The 27,492-nt window shown below is 20.3% G+C and overlaps 1 protein-coding gene across 1 annotated transcript in view; it reads right to left on the reverse strand.

Moving 5' to 3' along the window:
• The window catches only part of LOC128964712 (probable serine/threonine-protein kinase DDB_G0282963), a 66,247-nt gene extending 40,776 nt beyond the window's left edge, over window positions 1-25,471 (reverse strand). Inside the window, exon 1 of the mRNA XM_054311348.1 lies at window positions 24,953-25,471. Coding sequence (XP_054167323.1) covers window positions 24,953-25,228 — 276 coding nt within the window. The 5' untranslated portion in view covers window positions 25,229-25,471. The remainder of the gene's footprint in view (window positions 1-24,952) is intronic.
• Window positions 25,472-27,492: the final 2,021 nt, after the last annotated feature.

Here is a 27,492-nt window from a genome sequence, read left to right on the forward strand (position 1 = left end):
TTGCAAACCCTCCCTATCACTCACTCCATACACTTTAATGCACATGTATTTCACAATATCTCGCAATTTTTGTCGACTGGTAGCCAAAACACAGTCTCATCCTAAACAGAATATCCCTCTCCCCCTGACATACAGTGAACAGAGCCGTATCCCCCATATCTCCCTTTCCATTGCAATTACCACTCCATTGCTTGTATGTCTGTATCTCTTTTTCTTCTCTTTCTCTCTCTCTCTTTCTCTCTCTCTCTCTCTCTCTCTCTCATAATATCTATGAATAAACCTAAACTAAACAGCATTTTATATATTTTTAATTATATATTACTGTATATACGATAATATAAAAATGTATATATAATTTCATAATAGCTATTAAAGTTAATAGATATCACTGTAAAAATACATAATTTTTTATTAAATATTAAATCATATTTTATTTTTGTTTTTTTTTATTAGTTTACATAGTTTCCAATGTTTTCTCTCAAAATATTTAATATAATATTTAGTATTTTCACATAAAATGACAAAAACCTAAAACATATTTATTTATAGTCAATATTTCTTTTTTTGAAACAAAGCCAAAAAATAACTTATTTGTTAACATATATTAAATAATGTTTAAGTTATATCAAAATAAAAATATAATAATTATAATTTTTTTAATTATTTTTAATAAATAAAAATTAAATGTTCAAAATATATATATATATATATTTTAAAAATATTTATATAAACATTATTTATTTAATAATTTTTATATTACTAATTCAATAAAATTGTTTTAAAAATATTGTAATTTATTTTTGTTAAATTGCTATATAAAAAAATATTATATTTTTAACAAGTGATAAAATAATTTAGTTGAGCATTAAATACATGAAATCAAACGTCATTTTAGCAAAACTAATGAAAGGCAATAATTTACACAATTTTTTTTTAATTTTACAAAACATGTTTAGGCTATGATTTAATGAATTTCTTTGCGATATAATAATAAATTTTGTCTTATCAAACATAAAGTGACATTTACTTAAAGAGTATATTAAAGAAATGTTTGGCCAAAATTTAATTTATATAATATGAAAAAAATAATATTTCTTTTATTATTATATTATTATTATTGACTAACAATTTATATGATTATATATCGTGTGTTTAAACACTAACACTACAGATATATTTCCCGTGATTTCTAAATGTGTTTTTAATGCAATTTAATTATTTTCAATCACGCCTTCCCTTTGATAGGCCTTATACTATGTTTTTTTTATACATACAAGTAAATGGTATTGAAAAGTGGAAATTATATTATATTATTATAAAGAGAGAAAAAATAATAATCACAAGACAATGAATAATGTGTTTTTAAGTTTGTTGCTTAAGTAATAATAATAATAATAATAATAATAATATAATCATAAATAAAATAAAACCACTTTTGTGTTCATTTATTTTATTATTTTAGATAATTATTAATTATATGTTTATTTAATACTTATCATTAAATGTTTCTTTCAATACTAGATATTTACTGTATAATCACTATTTTGATTAGTATGGGGGTACACAATATTTATTTTTTTTATTTATTTTAATAAATTATATGCTGTGTTAATAAAATTAAAATATTTTTCATTTATATTGATTGTATTATTTGCTATGTAATTAAATATATATAAACACTACTAGTAAGCGACCTAATAAATAAAAAATAATAACATATTAATATTTAAATTGTATATATTATAAAGCAATTTATTTTCAAATATTATATACATTTACACTAAAAAAAGTATTTATATTTTAATAGATTTATTTAATGTGGTATATAATGTATACAAATGTAATATATTATATTGAAGAGTGAATATATTGGTTTAACGCTATTATTAGATACTAATGTAAATTGTTTGCATAGTTTACACACCAACGACATTGTCGTCATTAATATTATTGTAATTTATGTTATTTTCATTTTTTATGTCAAATCGCTTTTTAAATTATAAATTTGTTTATTATTATTATATAAATATTATTTACTATATTTCTTTAATATTAACCAACAACTAAAAAATCGATATTAATTAAATTTCGCACATTAAATATTAATATATACATATATACTTAAATATACTTATTATATATAAATTATATAATATATATATATATACTTAACTTTATGTTAATATTGTGTTTATAAGCATCTAACATGTGTATAAAAATTATATCAAATAATACAATATATATACAAAATAAAATAAAAAGACAAATCAATAAATCAATGTATGATATGTCGTGAAAAATCTTTTTCCTTCACAACGTTTAGTGTAAAATATCTATAGATATTAATATATTTCTTAACGTTTATTATATAGATATAAATCTATAAAAAATAGTTATTGTTAACAATATATATATAATAAGTAAGTGAAAGACAAACGGAAAATTGTGTCAAAAATTACATTAAATAATATCAAACTTTTATACTTCTATTACTGTATGTTAAATAATAAATAAAACAAAAATAATAAAACAGTTTATGTTTTTGTTAGAGAAATAAGTGGTAAAATATATACTCTATTAAAAATCACATATAGTTTTGATTACAACATAAAATGCAGGTTATATTAGAAATTGTGTTAGATATTAGTTTTTAGGTAAAACAAGTCAACCGATAACCAGTTTAGTTTACCAATAATATATAGTATATATATACTATAACAATATATAAATATAATAACAAAATCATCATGGTACATTCAATATTATAACCAATGTTTCTCTTTGTATATTTCATTATATTATGTTTTATTTTGTTTAGTTATTTTGATAACACTAGTCGTAAAATAGCTTTGAAACAATTTTTATATTAAATACAAAGTGAAAACACAAATTATACCAAAATATATGGCGAGTATAGACTATAGGAAAATAAAGAATAGAGAAAAAATACAGTTGATATAAATTTATATATATATATATATATATATACTGTATATAAATTGTATAATAAGAAAAATAATAATAAAATACATCATAAATTCTTATGGGACTCTATTGTTAGTGGAGAACCACTATATATTGTACAGTATATACTGTATATATATATACAGACACATACTGTCTCTTTAATATATGCTATATAGTGTATAATATAAAGAGGCAAAAAAAAGTTACATAAAATATATTTATCTTTGCTTACTATCCCCTCTCTCCTACCCCTAACTTGTGCTTTAAACACAATTGGCAAACAAATATAATTAGAAACAAGTGATAATTTGATCTATATATAAATAAATAAATAATAAATAATTTTAATATAACCAAAAAAATCCACAAAATGTGTCAAATAATTATTTATTTTGATATTAATTGACAAACAATTAATTTATTGATAAAATTATACATAAATAATATTAAATTATTTTTTTTAACTAAATTAAAATACAGAAATATATTTTGAAAATACATAAATATATATATATATATATAATCACAAACAAATCACTTGTATATTGTGTGTATAAAATGAATTTTAATGCTATGATAAAAATTGCATTCAAATAAATACATTTATAATACACGAAATGCTTTTATCGAAATTCCACATCTCGTAAACATATTATTTAGTTATTTATATATACATATATTTCTTTTCATACTCTCTCTCTCTCTCTCTCTCTCTCTCTCTCTTTCTCAAACATTTTTATAAAAATTTGTGTACATTTTATACCACATACAGGGTTTACATATGTGAAGTAGATATGCCTGTTATATATAAATACAGTATACAGTATACAACATTATATTATTAGATACTGTATATTACATACTGGTTATAGCTTAGCATATCAGTGGTTTGTATTGTATGTAATAAATGTAATATAATTTCTTTTTTAGAGAAATTGCACGCAATCATGATCTCTAATTTTAATATATATATAAATTTATAATATATTTTATTGTTGAGGTTTTATGGCACTACAAACATTTTATATGCGCTTATAATCTAACCTAACGTTAATAAAAAAAATAATATAATAATTTTCTTTATTTTTTTATACAATTTAAGTCATGATATTTAAACATTTGTTTACTTGAAACTCAATAATTTTTAATCAAATGCGTTTTCATACTACTATAATACGGGATATTTGTCATTATCAAAAAATTTATCGTTAAAATCTCATACATATAATACTTAATTAATAAATTACATATTAATTATATATAATATATAAAAAACTATACATTTAATTACTGTATACTAATAACTATAGCATTAACGATAATTTAATTTTTTTTGTCTTTATGAGAAAATAACGAAAATTATTTTTTTTTAAATAATAAATTAAGTGCAAAAAACATATTAAATGTTATAATATGAAGAAAACAAAAATAAATTATTAAACAATATCATATTTTCAAACATATACTATATATATATATATATATATATATCAAATAGTTTTAAAGCAAAAAATTTTAAAATATTAAATACGTTATATTACAACAACAAAAAACTATTTGTGGCCTACTTTTTTATGTGACTATTGTAACAAATAATAAGATATATATATATTTTAAAAATTAAATGAAATGACATTTTTATATTTTTCATTTTGTTTTTGTTATAGTAGAGAACAAGTGAGAAAAATTATGTTTTAATACTGAAATGTACTTTAAGTTTATTAACTTTAAATATTTCCCCTAATTTATTACACTATTAATTGTGTCATTCTTTAAGTAACATTAATGATAAAATAATAATAATAATTTTAATAATAATAATAATAAACAGTAAATGATAATAGTTGTGTGATACACAATTTATTCAAATAATTTAATAAATAATTATGTGCTAAATTTGAAAACATTTTTTTTAAATTAAAAAATACATTTCACTTTATTTGTTTTAATCAGATATCGTTTATATTAAAACAAAAAATAATAATAAATATTTATTTTACTTATTGTATTTAATCAACTATATTTTATATGCAAATATTGCTTTATTAAAAATTAAATTAAATAAAAATTAAATTAAATAAAGCTATTTTATATTCGTATTTATAATGTTTAATATTCAAGTAAACATTTATAATAAAATATCCAAATAAAAGCAAAACAAAAAACCAATCAAATTCTAATTAAATACAAATTATTAGATTATATTTTAGATATATTACTAATATAATATTAGCAAAAAAAAATATAGTAATGTTTAATAAGATATACTTTTAAAAACTTAGATAAAAATATGAATGAATAGCACGACTAATATGTATGTTCACAATAAACAACATATTAAGTGAATACTGAACTTTTCATATCCTCTTTAATCTATACTATCGTCTAATTTTCTAACAATTCAATAGCAAGTATTGCCAACAATTACCTCACAAGTCATGTGAAGTAGAGGCGAGAGAATTGAGAAAAAATAAACGGATAGCCTTCAGGTGCTCTACGTGTGTGTGTGTTGTGTGTATGTGTGAGTGTTTGTGTGTTAAAATTACAACACAAAACACAGGGTTTGGCACATAGTATGGTTATTAAACATAAATAAATTTTTGCCATTTTATTTATAAAAAAAAGTCCATTTCCCAGATATACAGTATATTTTGGGCTACCTTTCCCTCCCTAAAAAACTAAAAATGTGTGCTTAACATAAATAAGATATTTCATAATAAAATAACATTTTTTAGCAATATGTTTTGTTAAATTTATAATTTATAAATTTTTTTCTTATTTTTATTATTTTATTTAATATTAAAAAATGTTATTTAAACCACTAAACAAATTATTATTATTTCAATTATGATATTTTGAAAGCTTATAATACTGTACTAACAAATATTTATGAGTTAGGAGAGGGAAAGTTAGATATAGTAAAATATAAGTCGTTTTATGTGTTCATTCATTTTGTTATCACTTTGACTATCGCTTAAAATCTAAGCATTTGCTTTGCCCTCACTCTCCTCCCTGTCCTCTCTCTCTCTCTCTCTGTTCGTTCACTTTTGTGACTATCAGTGCTCTGAAAGAAAGTGTTTGCCTTTCAATATCGACAATATATCCTATTATTTTATATACCATATATCCATATATACAATATAACCCCCGTTTCCCTCTGATTTCTAATCATATATTTATACATTTTTTCGGATTAGGCTTTTGAAGTGTATTTTATGTGAACCCAAATGCTGACAATTTTAAGTATTCATCAAATGATAAATTTAGCGCAATTGCAATCATATGGCTCTCTCTAACACACAACACACACTAACCTCTCTCTCAATATAATATTCACCCATTTTTGTGTCAAAACCTCAATGAATGAGTTACTGAACAAATGAATCACAGAAAGAGAGAAAGAGAGAGAGAGAGAGAGAGAGAGAGAGAGAGAGAGAGAGAGAGAGAGAGATGATATACAACACGTCTACCGTATATATGACTACTGTATAATATGAGCTAAAGTTATGCTTAAATCGGACCCAATTTATGAGATTACACTCACTTATTAAATACAATTGAGAGACACGTCTCTTATATTTACATAATAAACATACGAACAAACAGTAACACTCTTTTGGGTTTTATTTAACTACATTTCATAGTAATAATCAATGCTTTTTCAATAAATAAAAATAAATAAATAATCGACAAATACTTATTTAAAAATTTATTGAATCAATTATTTGATAACCAAATTCATTAGTATTCAATAAACGTAAAAATTAACGTAAAATAACATTTATATAAAAAATATTTATCTCACAATCAAAAGATATTTCTTGTGTTTTCCCAAAATTCAAACATTTTTATTGAATTTTTCTCTTTATATACATTATGTATACATTTAATAAAATAATAATAACTATAAATAAGTAGATTTTCATAATAAAAAAATACACTCATTTAGTGAACAACATGTATAATATATAAGCTTATAATGACGTTATTTCTAACGACATATTTATCTCATGTTATTATCACTAAAGTAAAGACAAATATTTCGGAGACTAATCTGTTTTGAGACATAAATATAATAATAATATTTATATGTATTTAAATTAATATTTATAAGTTATAACAATATAATTAAAACATTTTGTTTTGTCAATTATTTATGTACAATAAAATTATTTATATTTGCTTATTATTATTATTATTAACGCTATTGTAGTTTTTCATTTATAAAATATAATAGATTAAATACATAATAATTATTGTATAACAAATCTAAAAATTTTGTTTTTTAATATAATAATTTTCTGACAACTTATATATATATAAATATATTACTAATAAAATTTTGCTGTACTTTTGAACTCTGCAAACACTGTATACATATATTTAAAATTATTAGCTTTTTGGCATTAAAAAATAATTTTATATTAATACTATATGATAGTTGTTTTATATACAGTGTATGAAAAAATAAAACATAAAATGGAGACATTAACATAAACATATTAGACGACTATATATATATATATATATATATATATTATATAATATGAAATATATATGTTATATAAATGTATTTATAGAGGAATAGTATCGATGAATAATTTCTGCAAATGTTTCTCTCATTCATTGCTTATGTGTTTTTCTGCTACTATTTTGAATAAATTATGTGTTATATAAATAACATATGGCTGTAAGGCATTGTAAGCACATACACCATATTATACTGTTTGTGTGATAGAGAGAGAGAGAGAGAGAGAGAGAGACCATTGCCATAATAACGAGATGCCATTGCTTTAGTGGTAGTAGTGCTCAACAAACTTTACTATAATATAATAATATAAAGCCCACGGAGAGTCAGTCAAAATCATAATTAATTCATTTTGTAAAACACTATATTTTCAATTAGTTTTATATTACAACAAAAAAAGACTAAGAATTTTTAAGCGACAATTAAATTTCAAACACAAAATGCTTGATATAAATCAATAGTATTTTTTGTTGTAAATATAAATAAATTAAAAATAAATAAATAAATAATAATTTCCGTTACGCGAAAAATAAAATTAATAATAAGTCGCCTAAATTTAATATTAAATTATCATTTTATTTAAAAATTAATTAAAGAAAAAATATATATTTATAAAAAATAGATATATTTTTAAAATATGATCACATTTTGAGTTTAATGTTTTTTTTGTTACTGAATATTAAAAAAGATCTGACATATAGTTATTAAGTACTGTATTATTATCATAGATAATAATTATTATTATCATTAAATATACAGTATTTTAGGGTTGTGTGATATACATTAATATTTATATCAATTTTTTTATATATAAATTTATATAAAAATAGTATTTTCTTTACTGTTTTATTTCTGATGTGAATTATCACAAAACATGGCTAACACTTAAAAGCCAAACATCCGCAGCCATTGAAAAACATTTTATTTTTCACAAAATTTTTCAGTTATTTTTTCTTAACTTTATTTTCAATTTGAGATTTGCTATAGATTTCAGATTACAGGAAATAATATGAGATTTCATATCCCAATATATTTATACACTAATGTTTTTATATACAGTGTTATGTATAACATAAGGCACAGTACTGTCGTCCCTTTCCCTCGCAATCTCTCTCTCTCTCTTTCTCTCTCTCTCTCTCTCTCTCTCTCTCTCTCTCTCTCTTAAGACTTGTAGAAATAAATGTCTTTTTTGTAGTCAAAAAATGAGAAGCGAATAGAGTGTGAAACAAAACGAAACACAAAGACTTATATAATATAAGAAATAAAAATTTTTAAAAATAAACTTTTTTTTGTTGATTATATTATAAACAAATGGAAAGGGAGGCAAAAAAGAGTTAAACAACAGATATTAGTGTAAAATGCGTGACTTTTAATGTACACTAACTATAACTATAATAACTTGATATGAATCATAAACCGGATAATGACTATCTGGTTATACATATTACATAATATTTTTTATAATTGTCTTAAGAAATTTTAAACTAAATTAATTAAATTATAATATATTTGTTAAACGCAAACAAACAAACAATACTATAATATTATTTGTCAAATAAATATAAAAAAATAAATAAACACATAAATAAAGACAAATCAACTTTATCATATAAATTAAAAATAATATATAATAATTTGATATTTGTTTTATCAATATTAAATATTACTTAATAAAATAATAATAATAAAACTCGTATATTATTTTTTAAATCTATTGTGTAGTCCATTATATAAAAACATATAAATCTTTCCTTTTCTTATTGTTATATAATTTATCAGTTATTTATATGTTTTAACTTTATATATTTGATAAATATAATAATTTCAATAATTTATATTACAATAAAAAACATAATTATTTTATCCTTCCTTTTGGCAAAAAATCATAATAACAAATAAAATTAGCCTCAAATTCAAAATAATAATTTACTCATATGTCTCAACATTTTATAAATATATATATATATATAAATAAAACAGTGTAACATTATTATAAGTCATATAATAGATTTCTAAATAATATATAAATATATAGTATTTTTATAACAATAAAATAATAATAAACTTCTATGAATGCAATATTTAGTAATAACAGTTTCAAAATTATTATCCCTAATTATATAATAGCGCGCATACATACATAAACACAAATATACAGTACATAAAAATAATATAAATGTATAATATAAAGAAAATTTAACAAAAATAATTTTTATAAACACATAATAAATAAAAATTATGAATTTCAAAATCAGATTAAATCAGATTAAATTTGTATGTTAACTTAAATTAAAACCATATATATATATATAATATAAACATAATATTATATAAATTTAATTTTATTCCGTTTATATTTTTGTTTTCATAAATTTTCTTTATTATAAAACAAAGATAAACAATAAAAAAAATCAAGTAAAACATGTTTTAGGAAAAAAATAATTTCATAAATTTTTTTAAAAAATACTATATTATATAAGTGTTATATAGCTTTTGATGAGTAAATAATGTTGAGTTGCACTAATTTAGCTACTATTTTAAATTGAAATATACAGTATAATAAAATATCTATAATATATTATTTAGAAAATATCATAAATAAAATTTCCACACATTTATTGTTACTTTGCTTTTTTACTCTACTCTCAACCAATATCTATGACATAAATCATATTAATAAAAATACTAAAAAAAAAGTTTTATATATATTATGAAATCGTAAATGATATTAAATTGAAAAATACTGTATAAATAAATGTTGAAATATAAATTATCAGTTTTATGTCATAATAAATTTGAATTTTTAAATTAATAATATGCAATTTATAATTTTGGTCGTATAATAATTAAATGACATTAAATTATATTTAATAAAAATATTCTTCAAAATACTAAAAAAATATTAATAATAAAAATAAGTTTTGACAAAAAATATTAATAATAAAAATAAGTTTTGACAAAAAATATTTGTTCAATATTTTTTTGGTAAAAATGAAAAATAAATAAGTTGATATGTTATTAATATATATATATATTATGTAATACATTCAGGTTATGTGTCTATTATTGTGATTATTGTGTTATACAAGTTCAGTCTTATGGGTTTATAGTGTATATAAGTTGTGGCCCTTTATATTATTTAGGACTGGTTTAGGGGTTGATGTCCCCTCTCCTCCATTCCCTTCGCACTCAATATTTCTTTTGAAATTTGATTTTTTTTTTTGGTTTGTTAGTCAAACACTTTCTTATATAATATAAATCTTGTGCTATATGTTTATCATTACAAAAATGGTAAATATTTTATTAGAAATAAATAGCAATGTTAAAAACAATTATATTATAATTACAGTATAATATATATGTGTATATTTAAAAATATATCACAATTATTATAAATATTTGTTTTTTCTATTTATTAATTATATAATATACATAGACTTAAAAATAATTCATAATTTTTTTATTCAATTCTAAGCCTAGTTCCTGACCCCATGTCTGGTGTATCGCATATATGACATCCCTATTATAATGACAGATACTATTGTCAGTCGCTGTGAAATGTCTACCTCTCCCTTCAAGCGAACCATTTTTGTATACATTATATAACAAAAATACATTTCAAGTCCCAACCAAATGTCATAATATAATAAGTCTTTTTATTGTCATTATTATTATTAACTACTGTTTATACAAAAATGACATAAAAAAGTATATATATATATATATATACTTTATTTCTATATATAAATACAGTATATACAATATATTACTACATTTAATATAATAAAATATTGTGAATACATATTTGATTGAATGTATTGTAAAAATAATAAAAAATATTTCATTTCCGCTTTCATTATAAAAATTATCAATCAATTAAATATTTTATTTTTATTAATCTAATTAATAAAATATTAAAAATATTATATATTTTTAAAAAAAAGTTAACTTATTATAAACTTAATTTATTAAACATTGAAAATTTAAATCTTTTATAAATATCCGCTTTTGTGGTATTTTTGGCGTTTAATCTCTCAATGTTTACTAGATTTAGGGTTGACCTCAAAGAGTTGGGTGTTTTGTATTATAAATGCAATAAATATTATAAAAACAACAAATATGTGCTATTATTTTAGTTAATAATTAGTTGTTATTTATACTTATTATTTTAAATCAAGTTTTCTTAGTAAATAAAATTTATCATTTATTATTATAAACTAAATTTATACAATATTTATAAATAATAACTTTTTGCATAAACAATACTTATTTTTGTTATTTTTTATTTTATAATAATAATAAAAAAATATTAAATTAAAATATTCATAATTATTTTATTTACTTAATATAATATTCAGGTTTAATATAAAGTTCTTAAAAAGTTTTAAAAGCTATTAAAATAAACAACAAAATAAATGTAACAAAAATAAAAAACATTTTGTTTCGACACTCATTGACATTGTGTACTAGTTTTTATTGTGTGACAAAAATATTTTTGTATAACAAAACGCATTATACATATACTGGTATCGCATGTGAGGACTGTCGGCCACCAGTCAGTCATAGTAACAATATGTATGCATTAGATATCTGTATATATATATGGTATGTATGTATAAATTATGCGATTAAGAAAACCTCATTTTTCTCGCCTCTCGTCTCCCTTTCCCCTCCACTCCTCTCGATGTCTATGACTCCAGAAAATAGGTTTACAAAAATCAATACTTTGTTTTGAATATAAAGATAGCGAAAAATTTTCAGAGAGAGAGAGAGAGAGAGAGAGAGAGAGAGAGAGAGAGAGAGAGAGAGAGATTTGGTGTAAAGTATATAAGCGAAGACAACATTCAACATAACAAACGCCTGTCTCGTCTTCGGCTGTCTTTTTCTTTCAAATTTCTGTCTAATATATCCATGAAAAACATAAATACATATTTAAAATACAACAAAATTTTTGAGTGTATTTTGTTGTATAGTAGAGTAGAGCGTCTGATTGTGTTAGTAGTAGTAGTAGTAGTATTAGTAGTGATATATTATAAAATGGCAATACTATGGGTCCTATGCTTTCTTCCCAATACTTTTATTGAATATATATTTATATATATATATATATATATATATATATATATAGTTAAGGGAATATATACTGTATATAGATTGCAGAGGAAAGTGCTTAATGAAAGTCATAACAAATAGTAATAAACTTTAACACAAAAGGCAAACCAAAATTTGTATGCTTTCTAGACTTTTACGGCAACTCTCCGTAATAATAATCATCAGCTCTATTCATGTGATCACATATAGAGTAATCACTTTTATCATAATTATATGTTTATTATTATTATTATTATTAATATTATTAACTAATATTGCGAGAAGATATGTGCTGTATATTATATTATTGATAAATAATAATATTTAGTGTTTATGATTATTGACATTTAATTCACAGGAAAATCCATATTGACAGTTATATTTATTACAATAAATATTAACTATCATTTTTATTTTATTTATTGTTTGGACAATCAAATAAAAAAATACAATTAATAAACTTTATTTTATACATATATGAGAGTTATATTATCGTAAAAAATCATTTAAAATAATTAGAAATAAAAAAATTATTGAATATAATTGGGGTATATTTCAAACTAATAAAGAGTTTTTGTATAATATAAACACATTTTGCAAACAAAAAGGCATTTAAGTGTTTTATATGTGGTATTTCAACAATTTTTACCGATTCTCTCTCTCTTTCAGCTAAAAACAGTTTACACTCAATCTTTTTGGCCGGTTTTCTAGTGTTTCAGATTAGTTTGCAGATAAAGTTAAACCATTGAGTGAGTGAGTGAGGTGTGTATGTGTGTGATATAAAGAGAGAGAGAGAGAGAGAGAGAGAGAGAGAGCTGGCATTCAAGTAATAGCTTTTGAAGTGACCGAAACTTTTTCTCTGTTTTACTGTTTTCTCTCTATTTATTTAATGAGTACACGAAATACGGTTCAAAAAACAGTATTATTTTCATTGGAAGCAAACAACAAATTAATCACAGCTATAACAACAATAATATTAAAACAACACTAAATATTATTATTATAGGCAATCAAAATTAAAATATAATCTTATACAATACTTGCATTGTAATTATATTGTTGTCAAATCTAATCTATTAAATAGTTTTTTGTAATATAATTAAAATAACTAATAAAAAAACATACAATGTATTCATTACTATAATTGTGATCAACACTCTCTAATGTATTGTCTTTAATAGTTATTTTTGTTAATTTATATATATATTTAAGTCAATAATCCTAAATCCAAAGTTGTAGCTCTAAAAAAATTGTAGTAAATTTTAATACATGTGTATACAGTATATGTCTATATATAAAAAACTATACTGTTTTGTACAGTAATGACTTTAATGAGTAAATATCTTAATTAAAAAGTAATTGCATTCAATTCAGTGAATAACTATATAAACGGATGTCAACGGAAGGAAAACAATTTCACACACACACACATACATACATACACATATATATATATATATATATATATATATATATACACAGACACACACACTTACATACACATACAGACCAATATCTAAAAACAACAAAACAATATGAAGTAAACGCCTATTTAAACATAATATTGAGTGCCAGCAAAACTCGATTACATTTTTATTACTACAGTTAAAGACAGAAAGAAAAACAAATTATATTTTATTTCACCAAATTTATGGAGTGATTAATTCATTTTGAATATATATATATATATATATACAGTATATACAGTCATCTGCCTGTTTGTGTAATTGTGTATACAGTGTGTGTGTGTGTAGATGATTAAGGATGGGCTCAATGCCATGACCTCCACGTACGTGGATATCATGCAATCTAACCTACCAAACCAAACCAACTTACCTACCAAATCTTATTTTATTTATTTATTTATTTATTAAATACTTTTAATTTAAGTTGAAAAATTTTTAGCAGATTTTATTGCATTTGTTTAATAATAAAATTCATTAATAAAAATAAATAAAAATTAATTAACTAAAAATTTATTTTTAAATAACATAATTTATTTAATGATTAACAACGAAAAACGTGACAAATGTTTTATGTTTGTATTGTTTTATAATATTTTTTTTTTGCTAAATAAAAATTATTATCTAAATAATTTTATTTTCTTATTTTACTTGTTAGTCCTATTAAACAATTTTTTTTGACATACCATACAATTTTATTAAAAATAAATATAAAGTATTTCAATTGAAAATTACTAGAAAATAAAGTCTAATTTTAGTCACAAAAAAATATGAATAGGAAAATAGCTTAAACAGGATTAGTCAGAGAAGTCAATAGATAAATAAAATACTTGATTCATATCATACAGTACTGTATTATATATATATATACAGTATATAAATTTATAGTACATACAATATATTGTATATTATATTTATATACTGTACACTTAGTAATACAATATTGAATTTATGCAATATTTTTTTCAAAAAATAAATATATAAAGTACACACAACACACTATATATAAATTTATATAATATGTACTGTATTTATTGAAAACTATTTTTCATATTTTAGATCATATTATGTCAATATATATATATATATTATGTATATATATATGTGAATATTTTTGAACGATTTTTTTTATTTATCTAACTTTTCAAATATATTTTCATAGAAAATGGCATCGATTTCGCCCAATAAATGACACACAAAGTTATCATTCATTCAAACGTTTCTATTATTTCGTATTTGTTTTAAATATTTTTTATCGCAACAGCAAATAATAAATCTATAAAAAAAATATTTTATAACAATTTAACCGATTTAAACCACTTTTTTTTATTTTGAATTAATACATATATATATATCAGTCTTTTTCAACAAATTTTCAAAATTAAAATGATACAAAAAAACAACTTGATAAAAACTTAAATAATTACATATTTACTTAATGTAATTATAATTTAACAACATTATCAACGTTAGATAATTATACCAATTAAATGTCGTTTAAAAAATAATATTTTTGCTTTAATTTTTAAAAAGTATCGTATGGCTAATACAATCAAATTAAGTCACACAACCCATAAAAATGTAAATTATTAACTAATATATAATATACTGTATATGACTGAAAGCCTAACTTTATAGTGATATATACTGTAGTATAGAGTGGGTGAGTGAGTGAGTGAGTGAGAGTGAGAGCGATCGGTCCATCACTATATGCAGTCATGCATTCAAAGCGCCAACAATTTTCCTTTTACTTCAATTTCCTGGCATTTCATTGCAAAAAATGTTATCACAAAATATAATGTAAATAATTTTTTTTTGTAAACCTAGTCTTTAAAATATAAAAATACATAACATATAAACATTTTATATGTACGCAATTTATACTGTATATTATTATATATAAATATATTTGTGTAAAGATATGAGGATTACTATTAATAAAATTATTTTTTAAAATATTTTTTTAATATTTGAGAATATTTATCAATTTTTTAAATACCAAATTATTAACATATGAATATTTTAATTTAAATTTTGATTATAATATCAATAATATATATATATAAAATAGTAAAAATATTCTCACCATTTGTATGGGTACTTTATCTGAACTATATATATATATACGGTATATATTGTAAAAAGTATACACATTGTAGTACAAAATATAATTCAATATAAAAAAACATATTTTCAAAAATATTAATATGTGACAGGAAATGAGTGAATATATTTTATATCAACTAATATAATATAAATAATTTTTTCAAAATTTTAAATAAAATTTACTATTATTGTTTTTATTAATTAAATTATATTTAATATCAAAATTATTACAATTTATCTTCAAAACAACTATTTTAGTAAATTGTAAAAATGAATTTATTAATATATAAAATCTATAAAATTAATTATCATAAGAATATTTTTAAAATAATTAGTTTCCAAACATTATTATTAATTTTATTGTTATATACAATAATAGCAAAATAAAAACAAAATCTCATTAAATATCGTGTAGTATATCATATACAATATAAACAGAAAAAATAATAAAAATAATTTTCATCAAACTCTCTGTTATTATACTATTGAGAGTACAGAAAATTAAATGAATTGATATCCGAGTCATGAATGAGAGGATTGAGAAAAAAACAATTTATTCAAATTTTTATTGTGTCGACCCATCGATTCACTCTATAAAATGATCCCTTAATACTATTTAATATACAAACTAAAAGTTTTATCGCTAAAATATACTAAAATTCAATGAATGAATGAATGATAAAAATTTTGAGAGAAAGAGAGAGAAAGAAATTTGAAAATAAAACTATGAAATAAAGTATTTGAATTGTGTGTGACTTTTCAGTAAAAATTACTTATATATATATTGGAGTCGTTGACTGAGCGCCAGCAGCACCGGGAGAACCAGTGAGCATATATTCAACATATACTGTATATACTGTATCTCTGTATGTATGTGTGTGTATATAACGAGGAAATTTTTTTGCATAATTAGGTTTACTTGTAATTTGTTATAACAAAGGATACAATAATAATAATAATATAGTTTATAACCGATAACATAAATGTCGAGATAAAAAACATTATTTTATAGTTTAAAAATAAAATATTGTATATAATTGTATAAATCTTTGATACTATTAACAATAAATTATTAATATATAAAAAGATAATATATTTTTTATTAGAAAATATATAAAGTTAAGTTATCATTGTTAATATTATTCAATTCAATTACATTCTAATACTATATATAATAGTAATCAAACAAATTGTTAACATATCGTAATAGACTTTTATTACTTTAAAGATAAGCAAGAAATCATCAGTAACTAAGAGGTAGTAATTGTATTGAACTTCAATATCAATAATAAAAGGGATAAAAACCCGTGTGTTTAGACATCGACATCATCTGCAAAACATCGTCAATGGTTTTGGTTCAGACACTGGCAGAGAAAAAAAAGTTTGGGATTCGCGTTGTAAACCAAATACAAAAACTAAATTGATTTATGTATGCCTTGCAGTCCCTACCAGTGTAAGTGTGTGTATGTATGTGTGTAAGTGTGTGTGACTGTTATATATATAAACTATATAGCATTATATTATACACCCATATATACACCAAGACTTTGGAAATGTAGAAAAATTAAAGAAAGAGAGGAAAGAAAGAAAGAAAGAGAGAGAGAGAGAGAGAGAGAGAGAGAGAGAGAGAGAGAGAGAGAGAGAGAGAGAACCAGACATTTCACTATTCAATATACTGTATGTGGTATTTGTGAATAATATTTTGTGTACAATATATCTACTGTGTGTATATGTAGTACTTGTTGTATACACTTCACTATAAACTTTATTTTATTTATATACACTTCACAATAATATATTTAATATGTATAAAAAAATAAATTACTTTTTATTTTTTTCACATCAAAAAATGACTCAAAAATTGAAACTAAAATTATATATTGTTATGAATTGTCTGTGAACTTATAATATCTCTCACTTTCTTTATATATATAAATGTAAATTGTTTTTTATTGCTGATCTCATATATAAATTTTTGGCATTAATGTATGCTTAACTATAATAAAAATATAGTATATATTATAGCAAAAATAAATGTTGAGTAAATTGAATTGTTTTATTATTTATTAATTATAAATCATTTTGTGATAATATCATTAACTATAAATAATTTTTTTCTTATCGATCATATATTTAATTTTAATTTAATTAATTTAAATAATACTTATTATTCAATCGTTTCATCCAATATGTAGTATTGTATAATTAGTTAAAAATAAATATTTTATTACTATATATATATATATATATATATATATATATATATATATATATATATATATATATATATATATATATATACATGAAATACTGTTATATGATATAAATTATCTATTATTTACTTTGTGCTTAAATTAATTACTCTTATAATGTGTCAGACAAATGAATGACTTATCATAATTTTTTGCAATAAAATTGTTATCAAACATTACGTAATAGTAAATTTCAACATATTCATTAAAAAAATTATTTAATCGTTTTTAGTAAAAAAAAATATTTAAATTTTCATTATACATATTCAGCAACAACAACAACAAATATTTAAATACTTTTATTCCCATAATATTTGCTATTTTAATATACTTAGCTAATGAAAATAAAAATTGCGGTCATATTTTATTTTCTAACTAATTTTCTTTATTTTTTTTAAATTTCACCAAATTAAATAAACATCTATTGTTGTGCAATATAATATTATTATTATTATTTAGTATTAATTTGTTGAAAAAAACAATACTAATAATAATAATAATCTGATATAAATAGTATATTGAACTACAAAATATGGCACATATGGAGTGCTATGAAAACAATTTATTATTATTATTATTATATATAAGTGCTTTTACAGCCCTTTCCAATTTAAGTTATAAATACAATGTAATGTTGCCAATCATTAGAAATAGGCTAATATAGGCATCATATACAGTGTATACTGTTTATATATACTGGCAGTTATAATGTTTAATTGAAAATTTTATTTATCATGGGAATATCAATTAAAGATTGAATTATCTCAATTTTAACTTGACCCAACAAATTTATACATTTTACTGTACTGTATATACAGTATATATAGCTATTATTTATAACTTCAAATACTATCTGGTTTTTATTGAAACTATTGAAAAGGACACACCAATTATGATAGCAGTCTTTTATCGATAAACTTCAATATACATGTATATCACTAAACACTCTATACTATACAGTATTATAATTTATAAATAAATATAAAACAAAAACATTTGTTATTAATAATAATAATAATAATAATATAAACCTGTTTTAGAATTTAGCTTATTTTTTCAATGACACTAAATATTACCTGTTATTTAATGATATTATATGTGAATAATAAGATTTTTAAAATCAAATAATACATCAATCGCTAGCAATAACTATATACATGTATAAAACAAGGCACAGAAATAATAGGATAGGAAATAATATTTCATTTGTTTCACTCGTTTTGTATACAAAATATTGATTGTTGTTGTAGTAGTAGTTGTTGTGTTCAATAATAAATTACTTTATTTATGCTCTAACTTAGTATATATTTTTACCCCAAACTCATTCAGTCATTCATATCAACAAAAAAAACATAATAACAATACAACTCCTTAATGAAAAACTAGTGGTTAAACCCAATGATTATAAAAATATTATTTTTAATTTTTATTTTACATGAATTAGATAAATTTTTTTCAAGTTGTTATTTATTAATTTTCTGCACATTATTATTTTTTATTAACTATAAAAATTATTTTTTATAAAATATACTATTTTGTGTGGTGTTTGTGTTAAAAATTTATTATTTAACCAATTTGTGCTCCAAATATCCATTTTTGCGTTAAATTATTATAAATTATTATTCAAATCCATTTATTATTATTTTTTATTATTATTATTATTATTATCCATATAAACTAGTAATAAACCATTAACTAGATATATATATATATATATATATATATTATAAGATTTATTTCTTATATATTTAATATTATAAATAGTATATAATGTATACTAAAAATTAAATATTTCTTTATCTAAATTTCTCAATAATTGTTATCAGTATAAATATATTTGTTATGATATATATATATATATATATATTCCTATATATAAATTTATATATCAATATACTGCACATACAGTATATAATAAAATATATTTCTTACAATAATAAGACTACTAACGTTGTTTATATAATATAATATAATAATAAATGTTAAATCAGCGCAAATGCACTGCCAGTGCTCCCTTTTAGCTTAACTTGCCCTCCCTTTCCTCGTATATACACACATATAATGTATATATGGCTACAATATTATATGTATGTATATAAGAGTACAGTATATGTGCTGTTAATCATTACATAAATTCTTTGTTATATATTTTTTGTCTGTTATACTGCTATAATGTCTAGTAATGCAATCGTTGGTCTGTTATCTGTAATAAATACATCAATCAATTTGTGTTCAACTCTTTTCATTTATTTCAAACAATTTCCTAACAAATCACAGAGATATCTATATAATTCCCTATATATTCATATATAATAAACTATACATTTTACTCTATAATATTTTTTTATGTCTACATAATATTTACATATAAATTTTTAAAGAAAAAATATATAAAAGATAGTATATTATGCATAAAACAATAAAAACAGCAAATAGTTAAATGCACTAAAATATACTGTATAATGACATGTTATTAAACTAACAAAAAAATAATAAATAAATTGTTGTCCATTCAAGTGATTCAATTGTTATATTAAATTATCAGTTAATGGCTTCAAAATCGTCAAAATATACAATCAAATAAGTCAACAACAAAAACAAAATAAGTTTAATATTAATATTATATATATATTATTTTTTAATATTTTTTAATCAATATTATAAATGTATCCTCCATATTTATAAATGTTATAAATATCGTATAATATATATATATATATTGTAATATACATACGTAATAACATATTTTGATACAATTGTTATTATAATTTGATAAATACGCTACTATAGACACGCTATATAAACACTGACTTATTATTAGTTATTTTTTGTTTTGTTAACTATCATATGTTTAATACAAAAAAGCAATTAATTTTGATAATTCATTACAAATAAAACAATCAATTCACTTAAATAATATTATAATATATCACAAATATATTAATATAAATTGATAATTGAAAATTATAATATATCATAAGTAGTCTATTATTATTATTATATTGTTGGATTATTTTTGTGTCAATAATATTTCATATTTTTATTGTTATGTCATAAATATATTGACGATAATAAAAATTATTTTATAAATAAATATTATAAATATAGCGTAATGTAATTCAATAAAATAATAATAATAATATTATACGTTTGGCATTTATTTTCACTGATTAATCGCATAATAAATAGAAATCATACAAAAAATTTATGATATAAAAAACAGTACCCATTATTCATGCATAGCAATAATACATAATACTATTTATATATAAAATAAAACACATTTGAAAATAATAATATAATTATTTATTTGTCAGGAAATCCTCAAAGCAAGTGATAGAAAAACAACATTTACTGAAACATTTTTGCTGATAATATATTATTATTATTATATTTTTTCTAAAGCTATGCTCTTTTATTTATTTTTAGTAAATTAAATTTATTGGATTATTGTAAAAAATATTCAACATTTAGAGTTAAATAATAATAAAAAAATATATATGTAATTATGTATATAACATATGTATATATATTTTTCTCATCAAATAATCAATAATTTTAATTATCAGTTAAAAGTGTTTATACAATATAAACTTTTTTAGATAAAAAATAATTTCAGTTAAATATATATGATTTGATAAATTAATTATATATATTTATTATACCGTATGATATTACACATTTGAAGTAATATTTTATATATATATATATATTATGTAATTAATTATAATGAATATTCAAAAATTATTATCTAAATATCATATTCAAACTTATTATAATATTATTATAAATAACAATAATTAACTAATTAATATTTAATAAATATCATGCATTAAAATACAATGTCACATTGAAAATGTTAAATAATTTATGAGAAAAATTATATTGTAAGTCAGTTAATAAATAATAAATATTATTGAACTCATGTTTGTGTAATTATTATAATTTGTTTTAATAGTAAGAGAATCGCAATCAAAATAAGCAATTTATCAGATACTATGTATTAAAAAAAAAGATAAATACAAAAAATTCAATTAAGGATCAAATAAAAATTAATTTCATTATTGTGTTTGTTGTGTTTTTTTGGCCGTAAATACTTATAACAAAAATAATAGCATAGCATTTGTCACATCAATTGATGAGTCGTTGCACAGCATAGTTAGGTCCGGCATATCGTATCAACAAATGAAGGTTTCGATGACTAATACATTGGTTATTATGATATGTTATATACAGTATAGTATAGTATAGTACTGGCAGTCATGTGCTATATTAAAGTATTACTTATATTATATATATATATATATATATATATATTATTTGTGTGGTTTAATGCTTAAGAAATATATTTCATATAATTGAGCGAAAGTATGATAAGTTTGTTAAGCAATAAATAGTAAATAATAATTTGCCAAACATTTAGTTATTATATTTATATAATAATCAAATAAAATATTCAGTTTATTGAATCATCAAATATAACGTATAATATAAATGAATATAAAAAGTGTATTATTTTGAGTCTAATATTATTAAAAGCTATAAAATAAAATACTGAACTGTTTTTTATAAGTTAACATTAATAATGAGGCGATGCTTTTCATAGAAATTATCAATGCTTTTTTTTATTTTCAAAATATTTAAATTAAAAAAAATTACCAATTAATTTAATCACTAAAATTGCTTATTTATCTATTAATTATAGTACTGTATAAATATAAATATATATATATATATATCAATAAAGATATTATATCAACTACTGAATAAAATAAAAGTATTATTACTTTTTATTATATTATTATTATTTAATTTATTAATTTTGTTTCATTTATTAATAATAAAAAAAATATGTATGAACTAATTTTCGTTATGGCAAAATTATACATTAAAAATAAATTATATGTTCTTAATATATATGTATATAATATAATAAATATATATAAATATAGTATATATACTAAATATATAATATTATATATAACGTGGAAATCTAAAAAATATTATTCCCGTGAGATATCCAAAGTTTAAACAACTTAATTAATTAAGTGACACAATAAAAATGTTTAACTGTTTGTTTGATTTTTAAACCTTTATTTGTCTCATTGTTTTTGTGTAATAAATTTATTTTTTCTTTATTTTTCTCATTTTAATAAATAAATTTACTATTATTTTTAACTGTATTTTTTGTTATTTCTCACTATCTTTATGTTTTATAGTCATAGAAATACAACAACAAAAAAGTTTACATTAAATAAAAGCATATTTTCAAATAAAAATGTAGTGTAAACTATTGTATGTATAAAATATAAACAATGTATATAAAAATAACATATAGAAATAAAATACATAGAAAAAATTGACTAAAATATCAAATAAAATATGAGTAAAATAATATTATATTTATCTCAAAGGATTTGTGAAAAAGTCACTATTTATATAACATCACTAAAAAATAAATTATATTACATTATATTATATACTAATAATAATAATAATATCATTACAAGGAAATCTTTAAATAGATATTATAGCACATAAACTCATCTAATGTGTAAATATTTGTTTTTTTAAGAAAAGCTTTATTAACTATTTTTTTAGATTTTATAAGTTTAAAATAATAAATTATAAATATATTTTTAATTCAAAAAATAAACAATTATAAAAATAAACATTTTATAATTATTATTTTGGAATATTGAATATCGATTTTATTATATCAAAAATGTTTATCTATTATAATAGTTAAAATTATTATATAATGAATTATTTATTTTAATACAATATATTAGCTACCATCTCAACAAACCATATGTGTTTTAAATTAAATTTTTTTTCTAATAAAAAATTGTTTTTCAACATATTTAATTGCACAATGTTTATAAATTATATTTATATAGTATTTTAATAATTAATATAAAATGATTTTTATTTATAAATTATATAATAACTGATAACTAAACTATAAGGCACTGAACGTGAGTGATATGATAATACAAAGGGTGTACATTAATTCAATTCAATTATTATAGCTTACACTACACTAAACTATACATTATATGGACGATAGCGTTCACCACTCATATTATGCTATATAAACCCACATACAGTATAACTTACTATAAATATTGTATATATATATGTTATCTATATATTTGCAGTATATTTAGTATACATGTATTGTATACATTGTACTGTATATAGTATTCTGAATATATACGATATATATATATATATATTTATATATTATTTATGTATATTTATACATACAATATATACTGTATATAATATAGCTATATATATATATATATATATATATATATATATATATATATATATATATATATATATATATATATATATATATATATATATAGTATATACAAGACTGTACTGTGCTATATATAAATTTATACTGTAGTTTATATAGCAGTGAAATAGAGGCATAAATATTGACACAAACTATATATGATATATAAGCTGAAGCGCGCAATGGGTTTACAAATTAATGATACAGTAATAGAGTAATAATAACAGACACATACCTCTCCGTGAGTGGACAGTCGTCCTTCAGGTGTCTGTTCGGGCAAAAAGTAGAGCCGAGTGGACGACAACAGTTGATCACTGTTTCTGTCATCCCATAGGAGCTGTAGTTCTCCAATACAGGGATCGTCTTGAGGACTGATCCTCAAGAAGAAGAACTCTCCCAACGATAGGATTTTAATACGAGAATCACCTTTCAATTGATACCGAAATGCCTTATAGAAGGTATAGTTTCCGTGTTGTCCACACGGGTCGCCCACTAGTGATGGACGTATCATTGCCACAGATAAAAGTTAACTAATACCTGTCCGTCAATTCAATTATCAATATATAATATTTTCCTATTTTTGTCAAATTTTTTTATTTAAAAAAATAGACAAATGTCAATATTGATCAAGTTCATTTATCATTTATATATAGTTTTATTAGTCCAATTTATCAATAGTCCAATAGTAATAATAATAATAATAATATAATCCCAAAATGATCATGCTCAGTTTGCTTTCAAATAATCCACACAAATTTTTATTATTTAAACTATTTTTTAATGTCATATAAAGTTTTTTCAAATATTTTATTTATTATTATTATTGTTGTTATTATTATATCATATATTATTTTAATATTAATATTATCAATAAAATTACACTAAAATTGTTGGTATATATTGTAGAGAAAAAAAATAAAACAAATATTAATATTTTTTTCCCAATATTTAATAACAAATATTATTAATATTAATAAATAATTTTTTTTAAATATTGTTTTATTCAGTTTTATTGATATTAAATATTATTATTATCGAAATATTATTATAGCCAATGATAGCACAGTAGTTATTAGTATTATTATTATTATTATTTTATTATTAATATTATTAAAGCGATATTACAGTAAATGAAACACAAGTTTGATTGTAAAGTAATGCTGCGATACGTTGTGAGCGAACGCATACAACAAACTGGTTGTAGGACTGCATTGCATTCAACACTACACACACACACACACTGCATGACTGTCCCCCACTAAACATCTAACAGTGCCCTCTATTGTAATATTGGTAGCTCTGGTATTATATTAAATTAGTGTCAATTTGACAAACAGAGAGTCACAAGCCTTGTGTGCTTTTTTTGTTGTTTGTTTTAAATTTTTAGTATCACTACTATAGTATATATACTATACTATATTTATTAAATCATAAGTCATAAATAATTTATTTTTTTGTTTAATAAATTTAAGCAAATGATTAATATTTATATAATAATTATTTACAGAAAAAAATAATTAATAGCTTTTGTCATATATTTTATTTACACCTTAAATATATATATATACTATATATATATATATATATATACAGTATATATATATATATAGCATATAATATATAATATGATATATAAAATTACTACATATTGAAGCGCATATTAAAATCTTGTGATTGTTGTTTGAAATTAGGTTTAAATCTGTTTATCGGATGTGATATATAAATTGTTGAACAAAACAACACATAATTTATTTATTGTTAATATTAGGTTATTAGCCACACATATATCCGTATTTAACACATCAGGATATATATATAGTAATATACTGTATAGTAGTAGTAGTAGTAGTAGTAGTACTTATAAAATGTTTTTCCCGAAAAAAAAGTTAAACGCCTTTCATATTTAGCACTTAAACAATTTTTTAAAATTAAATAAATAAATACAGAGAGAGAGAGAGAGAGAGAGACTTTAAGATGCAATCAATAAAATATGAGTCTTTGATATGTCATATGAGATTAAATTTTAAAGAAATTTTTTATTTCGATTATCACATTTTGGATGTTTTTTATAACAGCAGCACATGTAATAAAAATCGTATAAATAAGAAATAATAAAAAAATGAATAAATTTAGATTTTTTCTTGTTGTTAATTATAGTAAATTATAAATGTTTGTATATATAGCTAAATATACAGTATATTAAATATTAATCGTTTGCATAATTTTTTTTTAACGAAAGAGATTATAATATAAAATATTATAATGAATATAATATAAACAACATATAGTCCGTTAAGCAATTTATGTGTTATTTTAAAATATAAATTTAGACAAAAAAAATTGTGTCCATAATATTTAATATATATGTGATTAGTTAAGTTTAGTTACGCTTATATAGAAAAATATGCGAATAGACATCAAACAAATGTTGAGGGGATATGAGGTTTGCCATCAACTTTGTTGTCGTTGCCCTCCTTATCCTTTTACACTGCAATAACCTCTCCTCTCTCACTCACTAATACACACACTCATACACACACACACACACACACACACACACACACACACACACACTCATACATACACATACATATATACACGCATTTTCCTCTCTATCTCTAAGTTCGTGGATATTTGATATATTAGACATGTTATTCATATTACTACAGTATGTATGTCTTGCAAACATACAGTAAAATGTTAACATAAATACAATTGAAATTATACAACTAATATTAATAAAATAACTTATAATAATAATATGTAACATATTAA

Source organism: Oppia nitens, unplaced genomic scaffold (genome assembly GCF_028296485.1).
Source record: "Oppia nitens isolate AA-2021 unplaced genomic scaffold, nextdenovo-longstitch-racon4-pilon3 scaffold9_pilon_pilon_pilon, whole genome shotgun sequence".
Taxonomy (NCBI): domain Eukaryota; kingdom Metazoa; phylum Arthropoda; class Arachnida; order Sarcoptiformes; family Oppiidae; genus Oppia; species Oppia nitens.